Source organism: Dysidea avara, chromosome 8, assembly GCF_963678975.1.
Source record: "Dysidea avara chromosome 8, odDysAvar1.4, whole genome shotgun sequence".
NCBI lineage: Eukaryota > Metazoa > Porifera > Demospongiae > Dictyoceratida > Dysideidae > Dysidea > Dysidea avara.
The window spans coordinates 34349238-34367865 of NC_089279.1; the positions used below are offsets into that span (position 1 = coordinate 34349238).

An 18628-nucleotide genomic window follows, 5' to 3' on the forward strand; every position below is an offset into this window, starting at 1 on the left:
AACAACACACACACAATAACAACACACACACAATAACAACACACACACAATAACAACACACACAATAACAACACACACACAATAACAACACACATAATAACAACACACACACAATAACAACACACACAATAACAACACACACAATAACAACACACACACAATAACAACACACACAATAACAACACACACACACAATAACAACACACACAATAACAACACACACACAATAACAACACACATAATAACAACACACACACAATAACAACACACACACAATAACAACACACACACAATAACAACACACACAATAACAACACACACACACAATAACAACACACACACATAATAACAACACACACAATAACAACACACATAATAACAACACACACACAATAACAACACACACACACAATAACAACACACACACATAATAACAACACACACAATAACAACACACATAATAACAACACACACACAATAACAACACACACACAATAACAACACACACACACAATAACAACACACACAATAACAACACACACACACACACATTACAACAACACCAAGACACGGTACAGTATAATAATTAGTCTAACAGATCAATAACATCCCATGATGTTGAGGATCTGGCATTGAAGGTCCTATACGAGCAAGTTATGGCAACTTTTGCTGCTTGCTGAAGGATGCCATGAATAGAATGTTTTGATTGATGGAACACTTCTGACAATTTTGCTACTGTTGCTGGCACAAAATGCCTAAACTGCCAACTTCAATCGTCACAAACTCAACGGAAGGAGATGCACATTTAAGATCTTGTAGCAGTGGAACTATCATAGATTGGAACTCATTATTGACCTCATTAATTGAAATGACTGATAAGAAATTATTTCTAGATAACATTTGTAGCTAATTAATCATTTGTAAATAGCTAATTGTACATATATTCCGGCCCCCCTTGTAAATCCCCCCCTGGGCATAATCAGTAAACACTGCCTCAGTGTTGCCAGATGATTTGCTCCAAATGTTCACGTAAAACTTTTGAATAAATTTGTTCATAAAAAGTTCATTGATTATTTCAGGTTCACAAACAAAAACAAAAAGTTCATAAATCTATGAACTTTATTCACAACATGGCAATACTGCACTGCCTAAAAATAAATCTTAGTTCCATTCTGACTACCGCGCAGGGCGCTTATGTAGCTCATGCAATCATTGTATGACGCAATGGGAATATTTTTGTTGTTTTTGTGATTTCATTGTTTACAACGAACACGGAATCTATCTCCGACTGGACAATAAGATTACTCCAGGTAAACAAGGTATGCGGTGTTTACTACAACATAGTACCGTGTCTATGTTTGCATTTAAGTGTGGCGCGTTGTGGCGCCAGTTCTAGTCACGGGTTGTCTAGCTCACCGGTGGCTAGAGACTATGTCCCATGCTTCATTATTATTGCTATTTAAAATCAGCAAAACCTGTTTTGGTGTATAGCCACAAAAGCACAGGAATATCTGAAGGGGTAGCTATCACCCGAGGTATCACCTAGCTATACCTCAATGGCACTCACTTCCGCCCACACATCTTTATGAAAAAGCTAGAAGAAATTTGTCTATATCACGCTGCAACTAACACACTATGACATAAGTATACAGCTGGAATTAGCTAGCTACCAGTGTTGGGCAAGTTACTTGGTAAAAGTAACTAGTTACATATTAGGTCACTCCAAATAATTTCTCTGTTTCCTGTCCACCGCCCGCATCTGGTTACTGTCAGCTCTAAAACTTCCATTATTCCGTATTCTTCCGGTTATTCTTGCATATTGACAGGCTCAGTAAAAGCCATCGCAAAATGGTGTCAGCAGTGCTGTCAAGTTGGCTCACACTTCACGCTTGTGTTATTTTTACAGCTTAAAAAGGAAGGATCAAGCTTAAGCACGCTTTTTTTGCAGCTTTTTATGGTTGTGCCAGGCAAATAATGGCTTGAAAAGCTGCCAATCTTATAATGAAATAATGGAAATGGACCGCCCGCCCGCAGTGGCCTTACTTGCAACTGAACTATTTAGTTACAGTTAAATTTTACCCATAAAAAAAGTAACTATAATAATATTACATATTATATTACTTTGTGTCCACAGCCTTAAGCTGTCACGTGTGAAACTACCACCTTATCACGTGACATGATTGCGTTGTTGGACAACATGCAAATCTTGATTATAAGTAAGAAGCTAGTAAATAAGCTTCATTTAGTAGGCTTCATTACTTCGTTGTGGCTAGACGTTACTCAGTAGAGTACTAACGAGATTAGTAACTTCCTTACTTGTAGTAATAATATTACATAATATTAGATTCGTTACAGTAACTACATTACTTAGGTAACGGGCTAAATTTGTAAGTAAAGTAACTTGAGTTATATTACCTATTTTTATAGTGTATTTCATTATATTACTTAGTTACCACAAAAGTAATAATATTATGTAGCGCATTACATAAGTAACACGTTACTCCCAACGCTGCTAGCTACTCAATCAAAGTAGAAAAGTAACCTTTGACCTTTGACTTGCACTAAGATCCTCACTTGACTCTTAACCGAATTCTATATTTTTGTAAAATAATTACACTTATATTGTTGTAATTTGACCAGTATCAATTGTGTTGTACACTTTACAAACATAACTTGTCTTGACGTACTGGCTACTTGACTTTTGATCGGACGTGACTAAAATGTGGAATGGAATGGAAACGGACTCGTAAACGGACTGGCTCAAACAAGTCAAAAACATGGATTTACCAGTATAGCTCATAGCATAGCATCCTAAAACAATAATGCGCACAACAAAGGTCTTACAAAAGTTTTTGAACATGATTTTAAAGCGTGTTCAAACCAACAACAAGTCCTGTTGCTTAAAACTATAATTTAATAAACTCTTTTGATTTCTGTTTTGACTGAGGACGAAGTATCAACTAACACTATCTTTGGTAGTCACTCATCTCTTGCCTCTGTCCAGCCATGCTTCCTGAACTTAATATCCATGGTAACAGAGATATATGACCCCCAGGTACTAAATCTAATGGTAGCTACGTATAATCCACAATTGTCTCATTTTAATTCAAGAACTTCTACATTGCATGATGGTGCATGTCCAACTCCAAACCATCCCAGGTAAAACAATCCCTTTAAAAAGTGAATCTCTTTTCTTGCATGAATAATACAACAGAAGGCCATTTTTCCTTGTTCAAAGACTAGTTGCATTTAGAGTCAACTTTGTTCCACTTACGTGTGTAAGAAAACGGAAAGTTATTTTCTTCAGACCACTGTTCCACACTGCATTTGCCAACCAGTTTGTTATACCCATCATTATCCTGTATCAATTTTGAGATATTTCAGATTTGTCCAATAATTAAATGTATATTTCATTGTTGGTGTTTCAGTACACTGTAACAAGGTCACTGCACAATTTTTAATGAGTGAAAGTCACTACTATTAATACAGTCGCTACTACTAATGCAGTCACTACTTTTTAGTACTGATCATCACTACCAGGAGCAGCTAATAGTATTATAATAAAAACCAAGAGTGTTGAATGGTAAATTAGTCTGTGATTAATGATTACATAAAATAGCACGGATATTTCAATAATTGTTTGTTTATGCAAAATGGTAATTTGAAATGCGTATATGGCAATGGATCTTTGTTCACCAGTTTTCCATGTTATTCAACCAAGTATTGAACAGTTATTGTACAAGGAAAGTGTAGCAAAGACCCAAGATAACTCCAGCTCGCTAAAACAACAGTTGCACAAATGAGCGTGTTGCCAAGTCTTCAGGGATCCGCTTGGCAGTGCCAGAACTTTAGCATCAGCCATTTCCCTTTAATGTTATTATGTTTTTACTGGTCAAATTGGGCTAAATACAGCAACCCTTAATGGCAATATAAACGAACAATTACTGAAGTATCCATGTTACTTCATACAATCATAAATCACGAAGTAATGCACCTGTTCGATACACTTGGTTACTATTATATCCTCTTGGTGCTACAAGGTACTGCACACGTCTTTGGTGCTTCTAAGCTCCTGTCACTACCTTAAAATAGGGAGTATTGTACGAATCAGTAGGGACTTTCACTATCTATATTTACTTATTAGTAAACTGGTGGTTGATTAGCTGGGGAGTTACAGTGATATGTACTGTTGGAAATTAGGGTTGTATGGAATAGTTTATCATTTCATCCTACTTTCTTACAGATGACTGAGTTTAGATTAGACGAAGAGTTTGCACCATGCTATTCAGGTACATAATTATTGTGTCAATTGCTTTTGTATGTTTTGTATGTACAGTAGAGTCTCTTTATTCAGTGACGGAAAACAAGGAATCTTAATCTGGCTTAATGGATACCAAGAGTTTTAGAGCCTATTTGCTTGTAATATAAGGCTTAGCTGTTTCAGAGTGTAATGTGTATGCCATTGGGACCAAAACCTTGTATTTGTTTCTATTGTGTCCTTACTTCAGAAGGTTTAAGAGAGGCTACAACAGTAACCAGACTATAAGAAAAATGCTGCAGCCTTTAATAAAAGCCTGGCTGGGTTCAAAAAGTTATGAAATCAAAAGTGGTGGCCTAGAAGTGACTGCAGTGATGTTGCTATGAATTGAAGAAAGTCGTACTATTATTTTACAGCATGATTGTGTTAGATGTTGCATTTTACAGCTACACAACAGGCTGTAGCGTTAGTCATCGATTATCAACCACCTAAGCTTTAACGTGCCATAACTCGGGCATCCGACATCATAGAGCAGCGACATTTTGGATGGAGCTGCATCTATTATCTCCAAATACACACTAAAAAATCTACTCCACAATCAAAAGTATATGAGAATCGAGAATAGTGTCAATTATAGCAAACAGCATGGGTCTATCAATTATCAACTGTCTCTACCTATTATCGACTTGTATGTAAATTTCAATTGCCTATTATTGACCAATTCCAAGAAATGGAGCATAACTCCTATGAATTTGTACAAGTAATAAAACTATGCTAACACCTTAGCCACTAACATGACAAGGGTCTACACCTAAAATATGAATCAAATTGAACTTTCTGTTCAAGAGATATTCACACATTGAGTAGATAATTTTTATGTACATTCACATAATACTTCACACATGCTTGTAAACACTACCTAGTTGTCCATTCACTAGTTTTCATTAGTACATACAGTCCACCCAATCCCTCATCAACTTTCCACAGAATGCGATAGATGAGACACCTTGGAAGTTACAGCAATTGTAGTCACTGTCAATTATCATCATATTCACCATTTCTGAGTCAAGCATGGCACAGGCACCACTGGTGTCTTCAACTTATTTTGCAGAACTCTGAAGTATCCTTTCCTTCCGCTTTACTTCCCTCCTTTTTACTTTGCTTTCTTTGTCTTGCACCTCTCCTAATTATTTTTCTTAGCTTCTTGTTCCTCTTCTCTTCTTTTTCACCTTCTAAAATTACCACTAAAACATAAAGTATTTATGATGAATGATTACAACAATAAATAGATTACATTATTGGGACCTTGTACAGAATGTAGCCAATAGCTCAGTATAGCTAGACATTCAGACAAAATGCACTCCTAATCTCACAAGATCATTTATTACCCCCTTTTTGATTTCTTAACTGCCATAGATTGTTATAGCTACTTCTTTACCTGTTTCCTCAGTCCCATGGCAATCTTGCCAATTTATCATCAGAGTCTCAAGATTTATCTTCCTCAGAGCTAGTTTTATCGTGAATGAGGTTTTGTCCATCCAGAATTATGTATTTAGTACTGTAGATGGAACACCATGTAGTTCTTCCGCTTCATTCATTCAACAAAACCACGTTCATTGCGACTGCTCATCAGCTTGTTGTGCCAGTTCAACACCACTATGCTTGGTGCCTTTCCATGTTTGATTTCTAGTCTTTATGATATCGTATGAGCGCTGAATAGTCCGAAGGGAGAACAAGTTCAATGAGTCTCTTAACTTGCATATTCGTAAAATCACGTAATTACTTGGATACTACTGGTCAATAGTTGGTGTAGCCTAGTGGTCGATAATAAGTGGTGGTTTGATAATCGATGACTTATGCTACTGTACATATCTTAGACATATACATGTAACATATCTTCAAACACTATCAGTTGTCATTACTCATTGTTTGATATTAACGTTAACAGTTGGAGAGATTAGTAGTGGATCTCCTTTACCTTCATTAAAACCTAGTGATGTTAGTATCTCACTTAGTCCCAGCAACAGCCTACAGTCAAACATTCTTGTTCCACTTAAAAATGCCGTAGTACAGATTAATACATTGAAGAGGCTTGTGGAAGACTGTACTGAGAAAGTGAAGGATCGTGAGGTGAAGTTGCAACAATTGCTGGCAAAGAAGAACGATTGTGCCACTTTAGAAGAGGAAACTTTAAGACCACAGGTAACTATTATTATTTAAGTTACTCCACTTTGTGCATATGTGACTCAGTCTGGGAAAACCAGTCTTATCGCCCATGTCAGCAGGTTAGATTTTTCACCTAGAACACAAAGCTATGTACATGAATAAACTACCTAATTTCACTATCAAAATTAGCTAGACTTGAGTGGTCTGGTTTTGCTGGCTGCTTTTCCCAGCCATCCGTGCATGCGGTGTGGGGCTTTAATGGTGGTCAGCCTGGGGATGGCTGTATGTGGCTGTACAGCTCCGTGGTGTTGAATAAATACCTCTGCTGTTAATTTCCTTTCATTGTAGCCAGTTTTGAGACCTGAATGGCCCATAACTTGGCCTAAAATTCATCCCTACACCTTCATTCCTTTTCAGTTTTTAACAGCCTCTTGCCCTCCTTCTGAGCTCCCACCTCCCTCCCCTTTTGGAGCTTGCCTGATATAGTCAACCATGGTTTTAAAACTATCTAAAATAGTGGGAAACTTAGTTGTTGGCTACTTGCACAGTGGATGCTCTGGAAGGTAAGGAATTGGTGTAAAATGTGTGAAAATTTGGTACACATAGCTTCAACCATTGGCGAGCTACAACAAACCGTCATTTCTCGATACTTTTAAATAGGCAATAAGACCAGTTTTCCCACATATACATATGGAGAGTATAGTTTCTTGTTATGCACAGTGCATTACTCACACTATATACAACACACACATGCACGCACGCACACACACACACACGCACACGCACACACGCACAGCAAAGCTTTTGGCTGCTGCAAGCAGTCATGCCTGCCCAGTGAACCAGCACTGGGACACCTGTGCACCACTCAGGTGCTAAGAGTCAGCGCTGGCAAATCCTCCTGGGGTAGGGCTAATAACCTGCTGAAGGCTGTACCATGTCTCACAGGTGAAGGTGTGGGCACCAAAGTCCCATCTGGACCTTCACCTGCTATGCGAGACATGGACAGTTGGCATTTGCTTACCCAGTTTACATCAGGTCCCCATTAATACAGTTGGGTAGACTGGAGCAATGTGAGTAAAGTTTCTTGCACAAGGAAACAATAACAACACTAATGTGGTATAACCAGGAATCAAACCTGGGACCTTTCGATTACTAGGCTAATGCCCTAACCGCTTAGCTATGCTGCCGCATGCACACACGCACGCACGCGCGCGCGCACACACACAACACACATTTACGAACTATTAATTTTGTAAATGAATTTGGATGTGTTCTAAAGGAATTAGATGAATCAACAAAAGAATTAGAAGAATGTGAAAAGCGCCTCAAGAGTATGGATGAATCTCTCGTCACTGCACAGAAAGGTAGTGAAGGTTTGGTTAAACGTTTGATGATGCTAGAAAAAGCAATGAAGGAACAAAACTATGGCAGTAACAGTGAACTGAGTTCCATTCAAAGGTAAAATTTAATTATTACGTGTCTCTCATTGTATAAAAAGTATATACACACAGTAGTGTGTTAACAGCCAAAAAAGCCAGCACACCACATCATGATATTTTGACAGAAAGAAAAATGTAGCTCTGTGTTCCCTTCTCCGCTGTTTTGTTGTAATGTTGCTGTAATATAGAGGTTTATATATTACATATAGAGGCTGTGATATGTTCCCTTCTCCACAATTTTGTTGTTCCCACCACTTTTGCATGTTTGTGTAGCAGTAAACCTGCCAGATTACCTTTTTACATGTGACTAACCTCTCTTATCAATACTTTTGTCCATGTGGCTCCTAGCTAGCTAACAACAACATTCTTAAAGGTAACAAGAGCAAATGTTTTATTTGACATGTCCTATCAGTACTTGCATCAGCTTACATATTCATATACAAGTCATTGTTATTGTTATTGTTATTAGTGCTTTACAGTGACCTGCACTAAAGGTCTGGCAGCAACATGTGCTGCAGCCTTAGGATTACCTAACCTAATTTCAAGGACTTAGACTTAGTGACTTATAGCTGAAAAGGTATAACAGAAAAGGGGACAAAGTAAGGAAAAAAAATCCCTCCAACCCCAGGATAATATTGTAATGTCATGAACCTTATCATTACAATATTAACTTAAGATGTGGCTATACTGAAGTGACTTTTACATATATGAGCAATCATGGCTATTAGCCAGTATATATTATTAACAGAGATAATTATCATGCATCTGTATTTTCAGTGAACAAGCCCAAGTAAAAGAACAAGAGAAACAAGGACTGTATAACAGTCTCCAAGATACTTACAAAAAAGAGTAAGTACCATTTACAGTTAGCGTGTGAGTTGTAGCTGCTTTGCAATTGATTTCAGTAGAGATGTTGAAAGACTAAGTAATGAGCTAGCAGAGTTAAAGGTGAGAAAGAGACAGTATTAGATGAGATGGAGAGAGAGAGAAAGATACTTGATGAAACCATGCAACTATTACGAGAACAAGTCCACAGCTATGACACTGATTTTGTCGCTGAGCGTCAATCTCGAGAGAAACTAGTGAGAGATTATCAGAAATTGCAGCAACAGTTTAAGGAAAAAGAACAACAGCTTTGTAGATTTCATGACTATTTTGCCACAAACAAGTTTACTCAAGATGAACTGGTGGTAGATAGCAATCAACTACGACAACAGATTAATCAGGTTACTAATGAGTGTGAGCAGCTAAGGAGGTCACAACAACAAAAAGATGATAGACTCACTCAACTCAGCAATCAGATTACTACTGAGTTACAAATCAAGGGACGTGTGTTAACTGAAAATCAAACTCTAAGAGACAACCTTCAGATGAAGAAATCTGAGATTCATCGACTCAACACTGAATGTAGCTTTCAAAGACAACAGTTAACAACAGAGAATGATAGGCTCAAGGAGCACATCCACACACTAGAACTAACTGTGAATAGGAAACACCAACAACAAGTTTGTTTAAAATAGTAATAGTATGCACTGACTGTACATATTTGATTTTACTTAGCTGGGTGGCCATTTTACAAATCCAGTGCCATATGGGTAAGTACATAGGTGCAAGGTGTACAGTACCTGGTAAAGGTAGTGTGTGAGAATATGTGTATGTAATGAATGTGCTAGTTCTATACAGGGCTACATGCTGTTCTGTAAAATGCCATACATGCACTTTGATATTTACTCATAGCCAAAGATCCAACTCTAATGTCTACAGTCCTTTGCCACAAACATCATTCCAACATAAGGAAAAGGTATGCTGTGTTTACTCTGTAATATATGTTTCTAATTTCTTGAAAGTTATTTGTATATAGCTGTCTGAAAGAGACTGAATATAGCCTATTAAGACCACATAATCAAGGGCGGATCCAGTGGGGGGGTCTCGAGATTCCTCTCAGGTTGAACTTCGAACAGGAAATCTAAGACAGAAAGTGCGAGGAGGAAAGCAACAGACCACAAAAGATCGATATACTCTAATAGAGCAGTCCCATTATGATTTAGCATCACATGATGATAGCTCATGCACGTGATATAGGTTGTTTAAAGTTCAGCAAATGGCAGAAGACACACACTTACTGTGAGTGGAAGAGCTGGCAACTGCAAGGAAACAATGGCGTTTGTAGTCACTGATATTGTTGTATAGGAACGTCTGATTTGTATAATCTTCTATATAAAGTAGTGTTTTACTGCCAGTACTTTCCTTTTGTGGTAATGCACCTGACTCCACCCAGCATTTGGTCTGTATGGGCACGTGATATCACTTGGCTGTTCTTGAGACCTCACCCAGAAGACACAGAATACACTGAGCTCTGGTCCCCGCACTCGACAGTATGAATTACGGAGTGACACAGGAGTTAACTACTTCAGTAGTTCTTCAACTTGGTCAGGAAGAAGTGTGATGAACAAGTGTTCCATCATTCGTCATGACTACTGTGTGCTAGGAAGTTGTGATGTAGTAAGTAGAGATGGGGTAACGCGTTACGTAATATATATTACAATTCACGATTCTTTGTGTATTATAACGCATTACTTTTGGAAATGCAGTAATATAACTTTAATTTACTTTTGGAAACTATAATTAGTTACTAGTAACGAAAAAAGTAATACTATTACGTAATGAGTAACTAGAAGCGAAAAGTAACAAAGTTTGTCTAAAGGCACATTTTATGTATGAATGCTACAGCTGTACACCGGATGTGTTGAGTTGTATATGTGAATTTTAGGGGGTTACCCTTCACCCAGTTAGAGATCCCCCTCTTGAAAAATCTTGGATCCACCCCTGATAATTATGATCGCGTGGGTGTGGTACATATGCTGTACAGTAAAAGCATAATTTATGTCATTTGTTTTATTTATCACTTTAGCCTGGTAGTCTCCACACTAGTGTGTCACCTACTAAGTAAGTTAATATACATAAAATGTATGACATTTTGTATGCCTGCTGTTGTTTTGTGACAGCTCACATTACTCCTTGTTGTTTACTCATAGCCAAAGACGCAATGCTAATTTCTACAGTCCTCCACCACAAACGTCATTTCCTGTTGCTGCCCAATATAAGGAACATCAACAGGTATGTTGTGTAATGTGCTCATCACACCATACAAGTTTGTATGCATGCATAATTATGTGCATGCAAGTCATCTCCTAACACATGAGACTTCATACAGTAAAGCTGTTTCACCATGGATAAATGATTTCAAAGTTTGGCTAAGTAAAAAAAATGGTCAACATTAATTTCGATTTGCTAGCCAATCCTTAGCCTTGAAAAGTTATGTTATAGCACTACAAAAAGGCAGCATGAATGTTTCTTTAGTGGTGGATTTGTTGCATGCAAAGTGGATGAAAAGTTTTGTTTAGAATTGTAAGAACTTTCCTTCTATAGCTAAAATGATTTACCCTAGAATTTACCTAATCCTGTTACATACTTCATGTGTATTACATTCGTAGCTAGTGTACATTCCACGGTGATTTTAATTTTGCAGTTATCATGTATGTGTTTTGTTAATAGCCTGCTACCATGCCTGCATACTCGCCCAGTTATCAACGAGACTTTGTTTGTCCCATTTGTGCAAGAAATGATTTTACAACATTAAGGCAGTTGCAGGAACATGCTGCTACCTGTTGTACATAGTAACACAGTAGAACCGACTGCCAGCTACGTACTTTGTGTGATGCTAAAGCTGTTAAACAAATTTAAATCTTTGTTTTTTGTGACTCATTTGTAGTTTGTATTTGTAACCAGATTTTGGAAAATCATTCTTTGTGAAATACATAGAAATCTGTACTTTGCTGTGTCGCCATAGAAGCACTTGTGCACCTGTTAAAATATTTCACAGAATTTGTTGTAATTCAAGGTACTGACTAATGATTCTAATCATTGTAAAGCTGAAGTTTGGAATTCAATTTTGATCATTAACCAGCTACTACTGAATAGCAATCTACTTCTTCTTTTTTGTTTTTATTTTATTTTTTGTATGATGTACTGTTTATAGTTATACTTGCTTTTTAAAACTATTATTTCAAAATTTATGCCAACTTTATTAATTCCTTATTTCCTGTCACCCACCCACATGCCACTTTGCCCTATATACTACATTGGTAATTATTTAAATTTAAATTTTGTGTTGAAGATCGAGATACTCTAACAGAGCAGCAGCTATAAACTTATCACTCAGTTATTCTGCTAGAGCAGTTAAAACCATATGCATCATTTAGAATAAAAGTGGTACTTTGCAATTGACTCTCAATTTCTTGGAAAGTGATAGTTACATGTTACACTATAATAACTGGTTTACAATCCTTTAAAACAAAAGACTACAGAGCTTGTAGGGCTCGTACCATTTGCAGCATTTTGATCATGTTACTGGTTACTATCATACCACAAAATGGTTAACTTTTCCACAATTAGTTATGTACCACTAATATAATGTTTTACCTACAAATTATCAAGTATGTATATCTGAAAATTTGCAGAAAGGAGAAAAATGCATGGCTGCACCTGGGCAGCTTCAAAATTATTTCATAGATCTACTAGTGGAGTTGTGTTGCATTATTGTAGAAGCACTTTTTCATGTTTTGTACTTCAATATGGTGAGAATAAATTTGCTAACTGGCAAGTTAGATGAAATCTGTCTACGAGGTCACTGTAAAGGCTGCTTCATTGTAAAATTTTGTTGTTTGCAAAGTGACCTGGAATGCCTAAAGCCACAGAATAGGATCAAAATGTACAATGGGGGAAAAGTATAGTGGAATTCAAGATGCCCACAAAAACTATAGTAAAACAATGTATGGGCACTCACAAGAAAGTGTGTTACGCACTGATTGCACTCTGTGATATAATAATTATGTGCTCTCTAAGTTTCTAATTTTCCACACTATGTTATAATAATATCTCATGTACTGTAAATGACGACAGTTTGGCATGACTGGCTAATTTATATAAATGTTGAATTGTTCAATATATTGAGTTTGTATGCTTCATCTACATTCCAATCTTCCAACCATAAATAACCCACAGAGTATATTTGTGACAGGGCCTGCGAAAATAGGGCATGTGGACACATAAAATTTGCCTAATTTTTCCAAGCTTTCATGGCTCATAATGTTTGATATGGCCATGAAATTTTCGGCATTTGTTGCACATTTAATTGTCTTTATAATGCAAGTTATTTAGAATGCAGATATTCTATTCCAGTACCGAGATATGATCCATTGTATGACAAAGTGTAGTTTGTGCCCACATGCCCTATTTTTGCAGGTCCAGTCACATTTTTTGTTTCTCAAAAAAGAATCACAAGTTGCACGATTTGTTGTCACAGACACTCACTGTTTATTGTATTGCTGGCTTTTGTTTGCATGCCTTGACAAACTCAAGTCACCACTGAGTCTGGGATTTTTTTTTCTGCATTCTTGTTACATGTTTCTGACTCCCTGTATTCACAGGCTTTAGCCTTCTCACAGGTCCCTAGTGGGATAGCATTTAATAAAAACTACCAATGTACGAACCTAGTTTAGATAATGTGAATCAGACAAGTATACATATAGATGTAATCAAAATCCAACACACATACTGGGGTGTATTGTATGTGAAAAGCAAGTGAGCAATCAAAATTTGGAGTTGTTGTCACACGGTAGTCCCACCTAGCACTCAAATTACTAATGGAATGTTCTTGCCAAAACTAATGGAATGAGAATTTAATTAAGGATCACGCGTATGTACCGATCTATTGTAGCAGTCTTATATTCAAATATTATGGTGCTGAAAATATGTAATAAAACATTTTGATGGTGTCTGGATTTTGCTATTAAAATGAGTATAATTTATAGTAAGTCTCAAAGTTGGCCTATGGCCTACTTTGATGCAAAATACAGCCAAAACAGCTAAGCTGTGAAAAAAATGTAGCCATCAAGAAACAAACTAGTAATTTCTAAAAGATGTAGTATCAAAGGATAGAGATCATATCATATATATATATACATTAGCGTCACTGCAGCTATTTCTGATATCATATCCCTTTCAAACTTTAGATAGCCAGTTTAATTTTTGGTAAATGAACTCATTTTAGATTAGTAGAATATGCCCATACATGCATAATACCAGGATTGATGACCTATAAAAAAGGCTGAGTAGTGAAGTGGCAGAGTTGAAGGTGAAGTTACAAGAGAATTAGGCCAGCCAAAAGTTAATGTGTATTTACAACATCAAGTTGACAGCTATGACATTGGTTTTGCAGTTAGTGTCAAACCCGAGAACTACATGTGGTGGATAACCAGACCCTAAGATAACAATTGAAGGAAAGAGAAGAAAAGTTTTGTAGATCAGTTTAGTGACAACTTTGCTACCAACAAGTTTGCACAAGACAGTCAACTATATACAACAACAGGTTGATCAGGTTACCAATGAAAGGACAAAAGACTTAAACATCTCAACAATCAAATTACTACTAATACAAATCAAGAAAAGCGTGTTTACTGAAAATCAAAATCTTAGAGACAAGCTTCAGTTAACTTTATTGAGTATTTTAAAGTGATTTTAGGTGAGTACTCTATTAGGATTTTGGCGAAAACATAGATTTAATTTTGAACCACTACTACATGAGCAAAATTCGATTCAGTGGTGTCAATAATGCACATACCAGCATTTTCCTTTTCACTTGATACTTGCAAAGAACCCCCATGCATGCAAGGCATACACTCTATTAGGGTTTTTGCAAAAAAAAACATGAGCAGTCCCTATTATGAATCACGTTTATTTATGGTTCATGATATAATTATTCATGCGGATTATAGTGGCATTCATGGTATTACAGTAACCATTCTTGTAAAACTTTAGCTAGATGGTCTCCATACTAGTGCAATATTGTGAAACACGTTAAAATTAATGCATACTGCAGTTTGTAGTCCATATTTCCTGTGTGTTTGTGAGCGTGCAGATGATCTTTTTCTGTAGAATTGTTATGAAAACAGCTGATCACCAGCTACATCAATATGTCAATTATAAATATAGCAGGGTTAGTAGCATACTCAGAAAGTTTTGAGGCAATAAAAGCTCTATAATCTGAAAGTGTGATTCTAGAACTACTTTGGTACATGGCTAACAGCAAATTTAGGTAGATTTTATAGATCTTCAGAGCTTCCATAGGTTGTTTGTCTGTGTTCAGTACAGAGATTATTCACACTGACAGTCATAAACTAACTTTTTTTTTGTTAAGACTGTTCTGTTAGAGTATCTTTATTTCCTTGTTAATGCCAACTCCTGAACCATGGTGCCAATTGACCCTGGATTTGCTGCATTTCAATTTCCCTGCATCCATCTGGCACTATATATGTTCAAACTGCAAGTGTCAAACTCAGCTGTTCAGTGCAATTGTAATAATTCTGGTATATTACTTCTTGACAGCTCAGTTTACTCTTGGTGCATGTTTATATATAGCACTATATGACTGTATACCTCAAAGCACATACATCTATATATATCACTGTTTTGTATGCTAGTGCACCAAAAGGGCGTCAGAGTAGGTGCGACCAGTGAGGCCACCACTTTTGGCTGAAATTTAAAAAAGATTGCAAACTTGATGAAGTCAAAACTAGATACTCTAAATTGAGACTTACCACTTTCACTTTTACTCTGACTCCCCTGTAGTGCACATTATCATTTGATACTTTACTCACAGCCAAAGAAGATCTGTATTTATACAGTATTTTACTACAACATGCAGCCATGCATGCATTCCCCATGAACAGGTATGTACTTATTCCACTGGACAATCAGTAATTATAAACAGCTAGAGGGTCAGACATAAAAAAATGAGAGTCAACAATAGCTTATTTTATATATTACTGATTTTCAAGGCAACATTTTTTGTGTGAACTAAAGCCTTCACTAGTATTATCATATAGCCAAAGTTAATTGATGCTGAGCTAGGTTTTTAGGTAGCTATAGCTATAGGCCAACATTACTGATGTTAATTGCATGTTGGCAAGATAAAATCTGTGCAGAATTTTCCTTGCTACAATCTTGTTCACACATGTTGCTTTGTTTTTTCTGTTCATCCAGTGTTTGTTATTGCAACACTTAACGGGCAAGTACAGTGTATCTTGTCAGTGGTTTGTATATGTTAATTGTCCAGTTAACTATACGTACCAGACTACCTTGCAAACCTTTAATTGCATCACTCATGGACCAATTCAAATTCTTTATATTTTATTATTGTCCGGCACAAGTTGATAATGGTGTGACTGGTAATTGCATCCTTCAAACAGAAGTGTGCGGTAGGAATAATTTGTGTTGTAGTTTCATATATTCCGCAATTGGGACTGCCTGCAAGGAGAAAGCCTGTGCTGATGGCAGCAGCCCTTGCCTGCTAAGAGACTTTTCAATAGCTTAGTGTAGTCTATAGCTAGGCTGTAATAGAATTTTCCTTATCAACAGATCAACTATACATGTGACCAGATTTGCAATAAAGGTACCCTTTTCACACATTTTATGTCAGCGTGCACTAACAAATTAATGCAACACTTGACTAGCTAGTCCTTTTGATAATTAGTTTCAAAATAGCTAGTTACACTGAGCTGCAAGCTTCACCATTGGAAAATTTCAGGCAATTATAAGCTATAATAAAATGAAGCTTCAAATTTTGTGTGTGAAAAGGCAAATCTGGTCACATGTGGTTGAGTCAGTATGGCCAGTACACATGATGAGCTATAAGCTGAAGCTACAGTGGAAACAAACTCTCTGAATTAAAGTAGAAATGACCTCGAAAATTAGACGGAGATTTTGGTCCCTACATTTTTACCTCTGAAAGAGAACCTCTATTATTACAATAAATGAAGGCCTAAAAGTATAATGTCCGGATCACTAGTAGAATTCCGTATTATCAAGACACACGGTAGTGTGTCGTGCGGCCCAAGAAGCCGGCGCGCCACACCCGTGAGTATATTGACAGGAAGAACGAAAACGTCATTTTCACACATTTGTATCTCGGTGATCACTTATCTGATTGGAACCAAATTTGCTACACAGTTGCCCGCCAGCCAAGGGAGTCTACATTCCAAATTTGAAGGAAATCGCTCCAGCCATTTCCGAGATACGAGCTGCCAAAGTTTCGTTTTTTTTTCTTCGTTTTTTTTTTCTTCTTCTTCTTCTTCTTCTTCGTCTTTTCGCACACTTGCAAAAATTGCTATAACAAGCAAACGCGTACTCCGATCGCCTTGAAATTTGGCACACAGAAAGGGAGTCCAACGGCGAATCCTAGCATCAAATTTGGTACAAATCCGTTGAATGGTTCAGGAATTATGACCGATTATTCGCGTAAAACAAGATCGATTTGTTGTCACGCCTACAGGGTAAACCGCTTCATGGAATGAGCTGAAAATTACTATGTAGATGGAGTAACCATCGTAGGAGTGCCTTTTGGTGGTTTGAAAGGAATCGAGATAAAGACCACGGAGATATGACACAAAACCCAACCTGTGTCACAATTACGCGATCGATTTTTATGAATAAAAAAGTATTAGTTTTCACGCCTACTAGGCAAACCGCTTAGAGCAATGAGCTGAAAATCGGTGTATAGCTGGAATAATCTTCATAGAAAGTCCTTGCTGTAGTACAGAAGAATCGGATTACAAACCACTGAGTTATGATTCGAAAGCCAACTCCGTGTAGCAAATGCGAGATCGAGATACTCTAATAGAACAGTCACCCTAATAGAGCATTCGGCTAATTTATTTATTCCATTATAGAATTTTATTACATCACAAGTTATTCTGTAGGGAGTTCAGCTGCAAACAGTTAATCTTATAGACAGTTCAGCAAGAAGACAATCACCATGTGGAGAGTTAAGCAAATATATCACTATAGAGATTCAGAACATTACAAGTCACACTGAAGAAAGTTCAGGTCATGCACTGTGTAGAGAATTCAGCTACAATTAAGTCACTCTCTAGAGAATTCAGTTACACAGAATTCAGCTACACACAAGTCACTGTGGAGAGAGTTCAACTACAAACAAATTACCCCTTAGAGTGATCAGCTACAAACAAAACACTTTGCAGGGTGTTCAGCTGCAACAAATCAACCTTTAGAGCGATCAGCAATGAACAAATCAACACAAATCTACCTGTAGAGAGATAAGCTAGAAACAAATCACCCTGTAGAGAGTTCAGCTACAAAAAATCACCCTGTAGAGACATCAGCTAGAAACTAGACACAATGTAAGGAGTTCAGCTACAAGCAATCACCCTGTAGAGAGTTCAGCTAAAACATATCAAACTGCAGAGAGACCAGCTACAAACAAATCACCTTATAGAGAGTTCAGCTACAAACAGATTACCTGTAGAGAGATCGGCTACAAACAAATCAACCTGCAGAGAGATCAGCTACACACAAATCAACTTGTAGAGAGATCAGCTACAAACAAATCACCCTGTAGGGAGATCAGATAGAAACTACACACAATGTAAGGAGTTCAGCTACAAACAAATCACCCTGTAGAGAGTTCAGCTAAAACAAATCAACCTGCAGAGAGATCAGCTACAAACAAATCACCTTATAGACAGTTCAGCTAAAAACAAATTACCTTGTAGAGAGATCGGCTACAAACAAATCAACCTGCAGAGAGATCAGTTACACACAATTCAACTTGTAGAGAGATCAGCTACAAACAAATCACCCTGTAGAGAGATCAGCTAGAAACTAGACACAATGTAAGGAGTTCAGC

At 37.1% G+C, this 18628-nt stretch overlaps 2 protein-coding genes across 3 annotated transcripts; both read left to right on the forward strand.

Moving 5' to 3' along the window:
- Nucleotides 1-1208: 1208 nt before the first annotated feature.
- LOC136264075 (probable DNA double-strand break repair Rad50 ATPase) lies at nucleotides 1209-8832 on the forward strand. Of its 2 annotated transcripts, none has more exons than XM_066058759.1 (6): nucleotides 1209-1319; nucleotides 4244-4289; nucleotides 6207-6460; nucleotides 7704-7882; nucleotides 8641-8712; nucleotides 8769-8832. In XM_066058759.1, the coding sequence occupies exons 2-6, from the start codon at nucleotides 4244-4246 to the stop codon at nucleotides 8830-8832; spliced, it is 615 nt and encodes a 204-aa protein (XP_065914831.1). In that variant the 5' UTR covers nucleotides 1209-1319. The 2 variants fall into 2 exon arrangements, with proteins under 2 accessions (XP_065914831.1, XP_065914832.1); XM_066058760.1 differs by having other exon boundaries at nucleotides 6327-6460.
- A 5-nt stretch (nucleotides 8833-8837) lies between these two features.
- Nucleotides 8838-11767, forward strand: LOC136264074 (paramyosin-like). Its single transcript, XM_066058758.1, has 6 exons — nucleotides 8838-9368; nucleotides 9424-9458; nucleotides 9601-9664; nucleotides 10775-10809; nucleotides 10899-10980; nucleotides 11419-11767. The coding sequence occupies exons 1-6, from the start codon at nucleotides 8838-8840 to the stop codon at nucleotides 11539-11541; spliced, it is 870 nt and encodes a 289-aa protein (XP_065914830.1). The 3' UTR covers nucleotides 11542-11767.
- The last annotated feature ends 6861 nt before the right edge of the window (nucleotides 11768-18628 follow it).

What these genes read in the sequence shown, in the direction of transcription:
- LOC136264075 (XM_066058759.1), top strand. Translation starts at nt 4,244, where the DNA reads ATGACTGAGTTTAGATTAGACGAAGAGTTTGCACCATGCTATTCAG. An exon ending in GTTTGCACCATGCTATTCAG is followed by an intron (nt 4,290 to 6,206) that starts GTACATAATTAT and finishes TAACGTTAACAG; the next exon opens with TTGGAGAGATTAGTAGTGGA. An exon ending in GAACTGAGTTCCATTCAAAG is followed by an intron (nt 7,883 to 8,640) that starts GTAAAATTTAAT and finishes CTGTATTTTCAG; the next exon opens with TGAACAAGCCCAAGTAAAAG.
- LOC136264074 (XM_066058758.1), top strand. Translation starts at nt 8,838, where the DNA reads ATGGAGAGAGAGAGAAAGATACTTGATGAAACCATGCAACTATTACGA. An exon ending in ACAAATCCAGTGCCATATGG is followed by an intron (nt 9,459 to 9,600) that starts GTAAGTACATAG and finishes ATTTACTCATAG; the next exon opens with CCAAAGATCCAACTCTAATG. An exon ending in AATATAAGGAACATCAACAG is followed by an intron (nt 10,981 to 11,418) that starts GTATGTTGTGTA and finishes TTTTGTTAATAG; the next exon opens with CCTGCTACCATGCCTGCATA.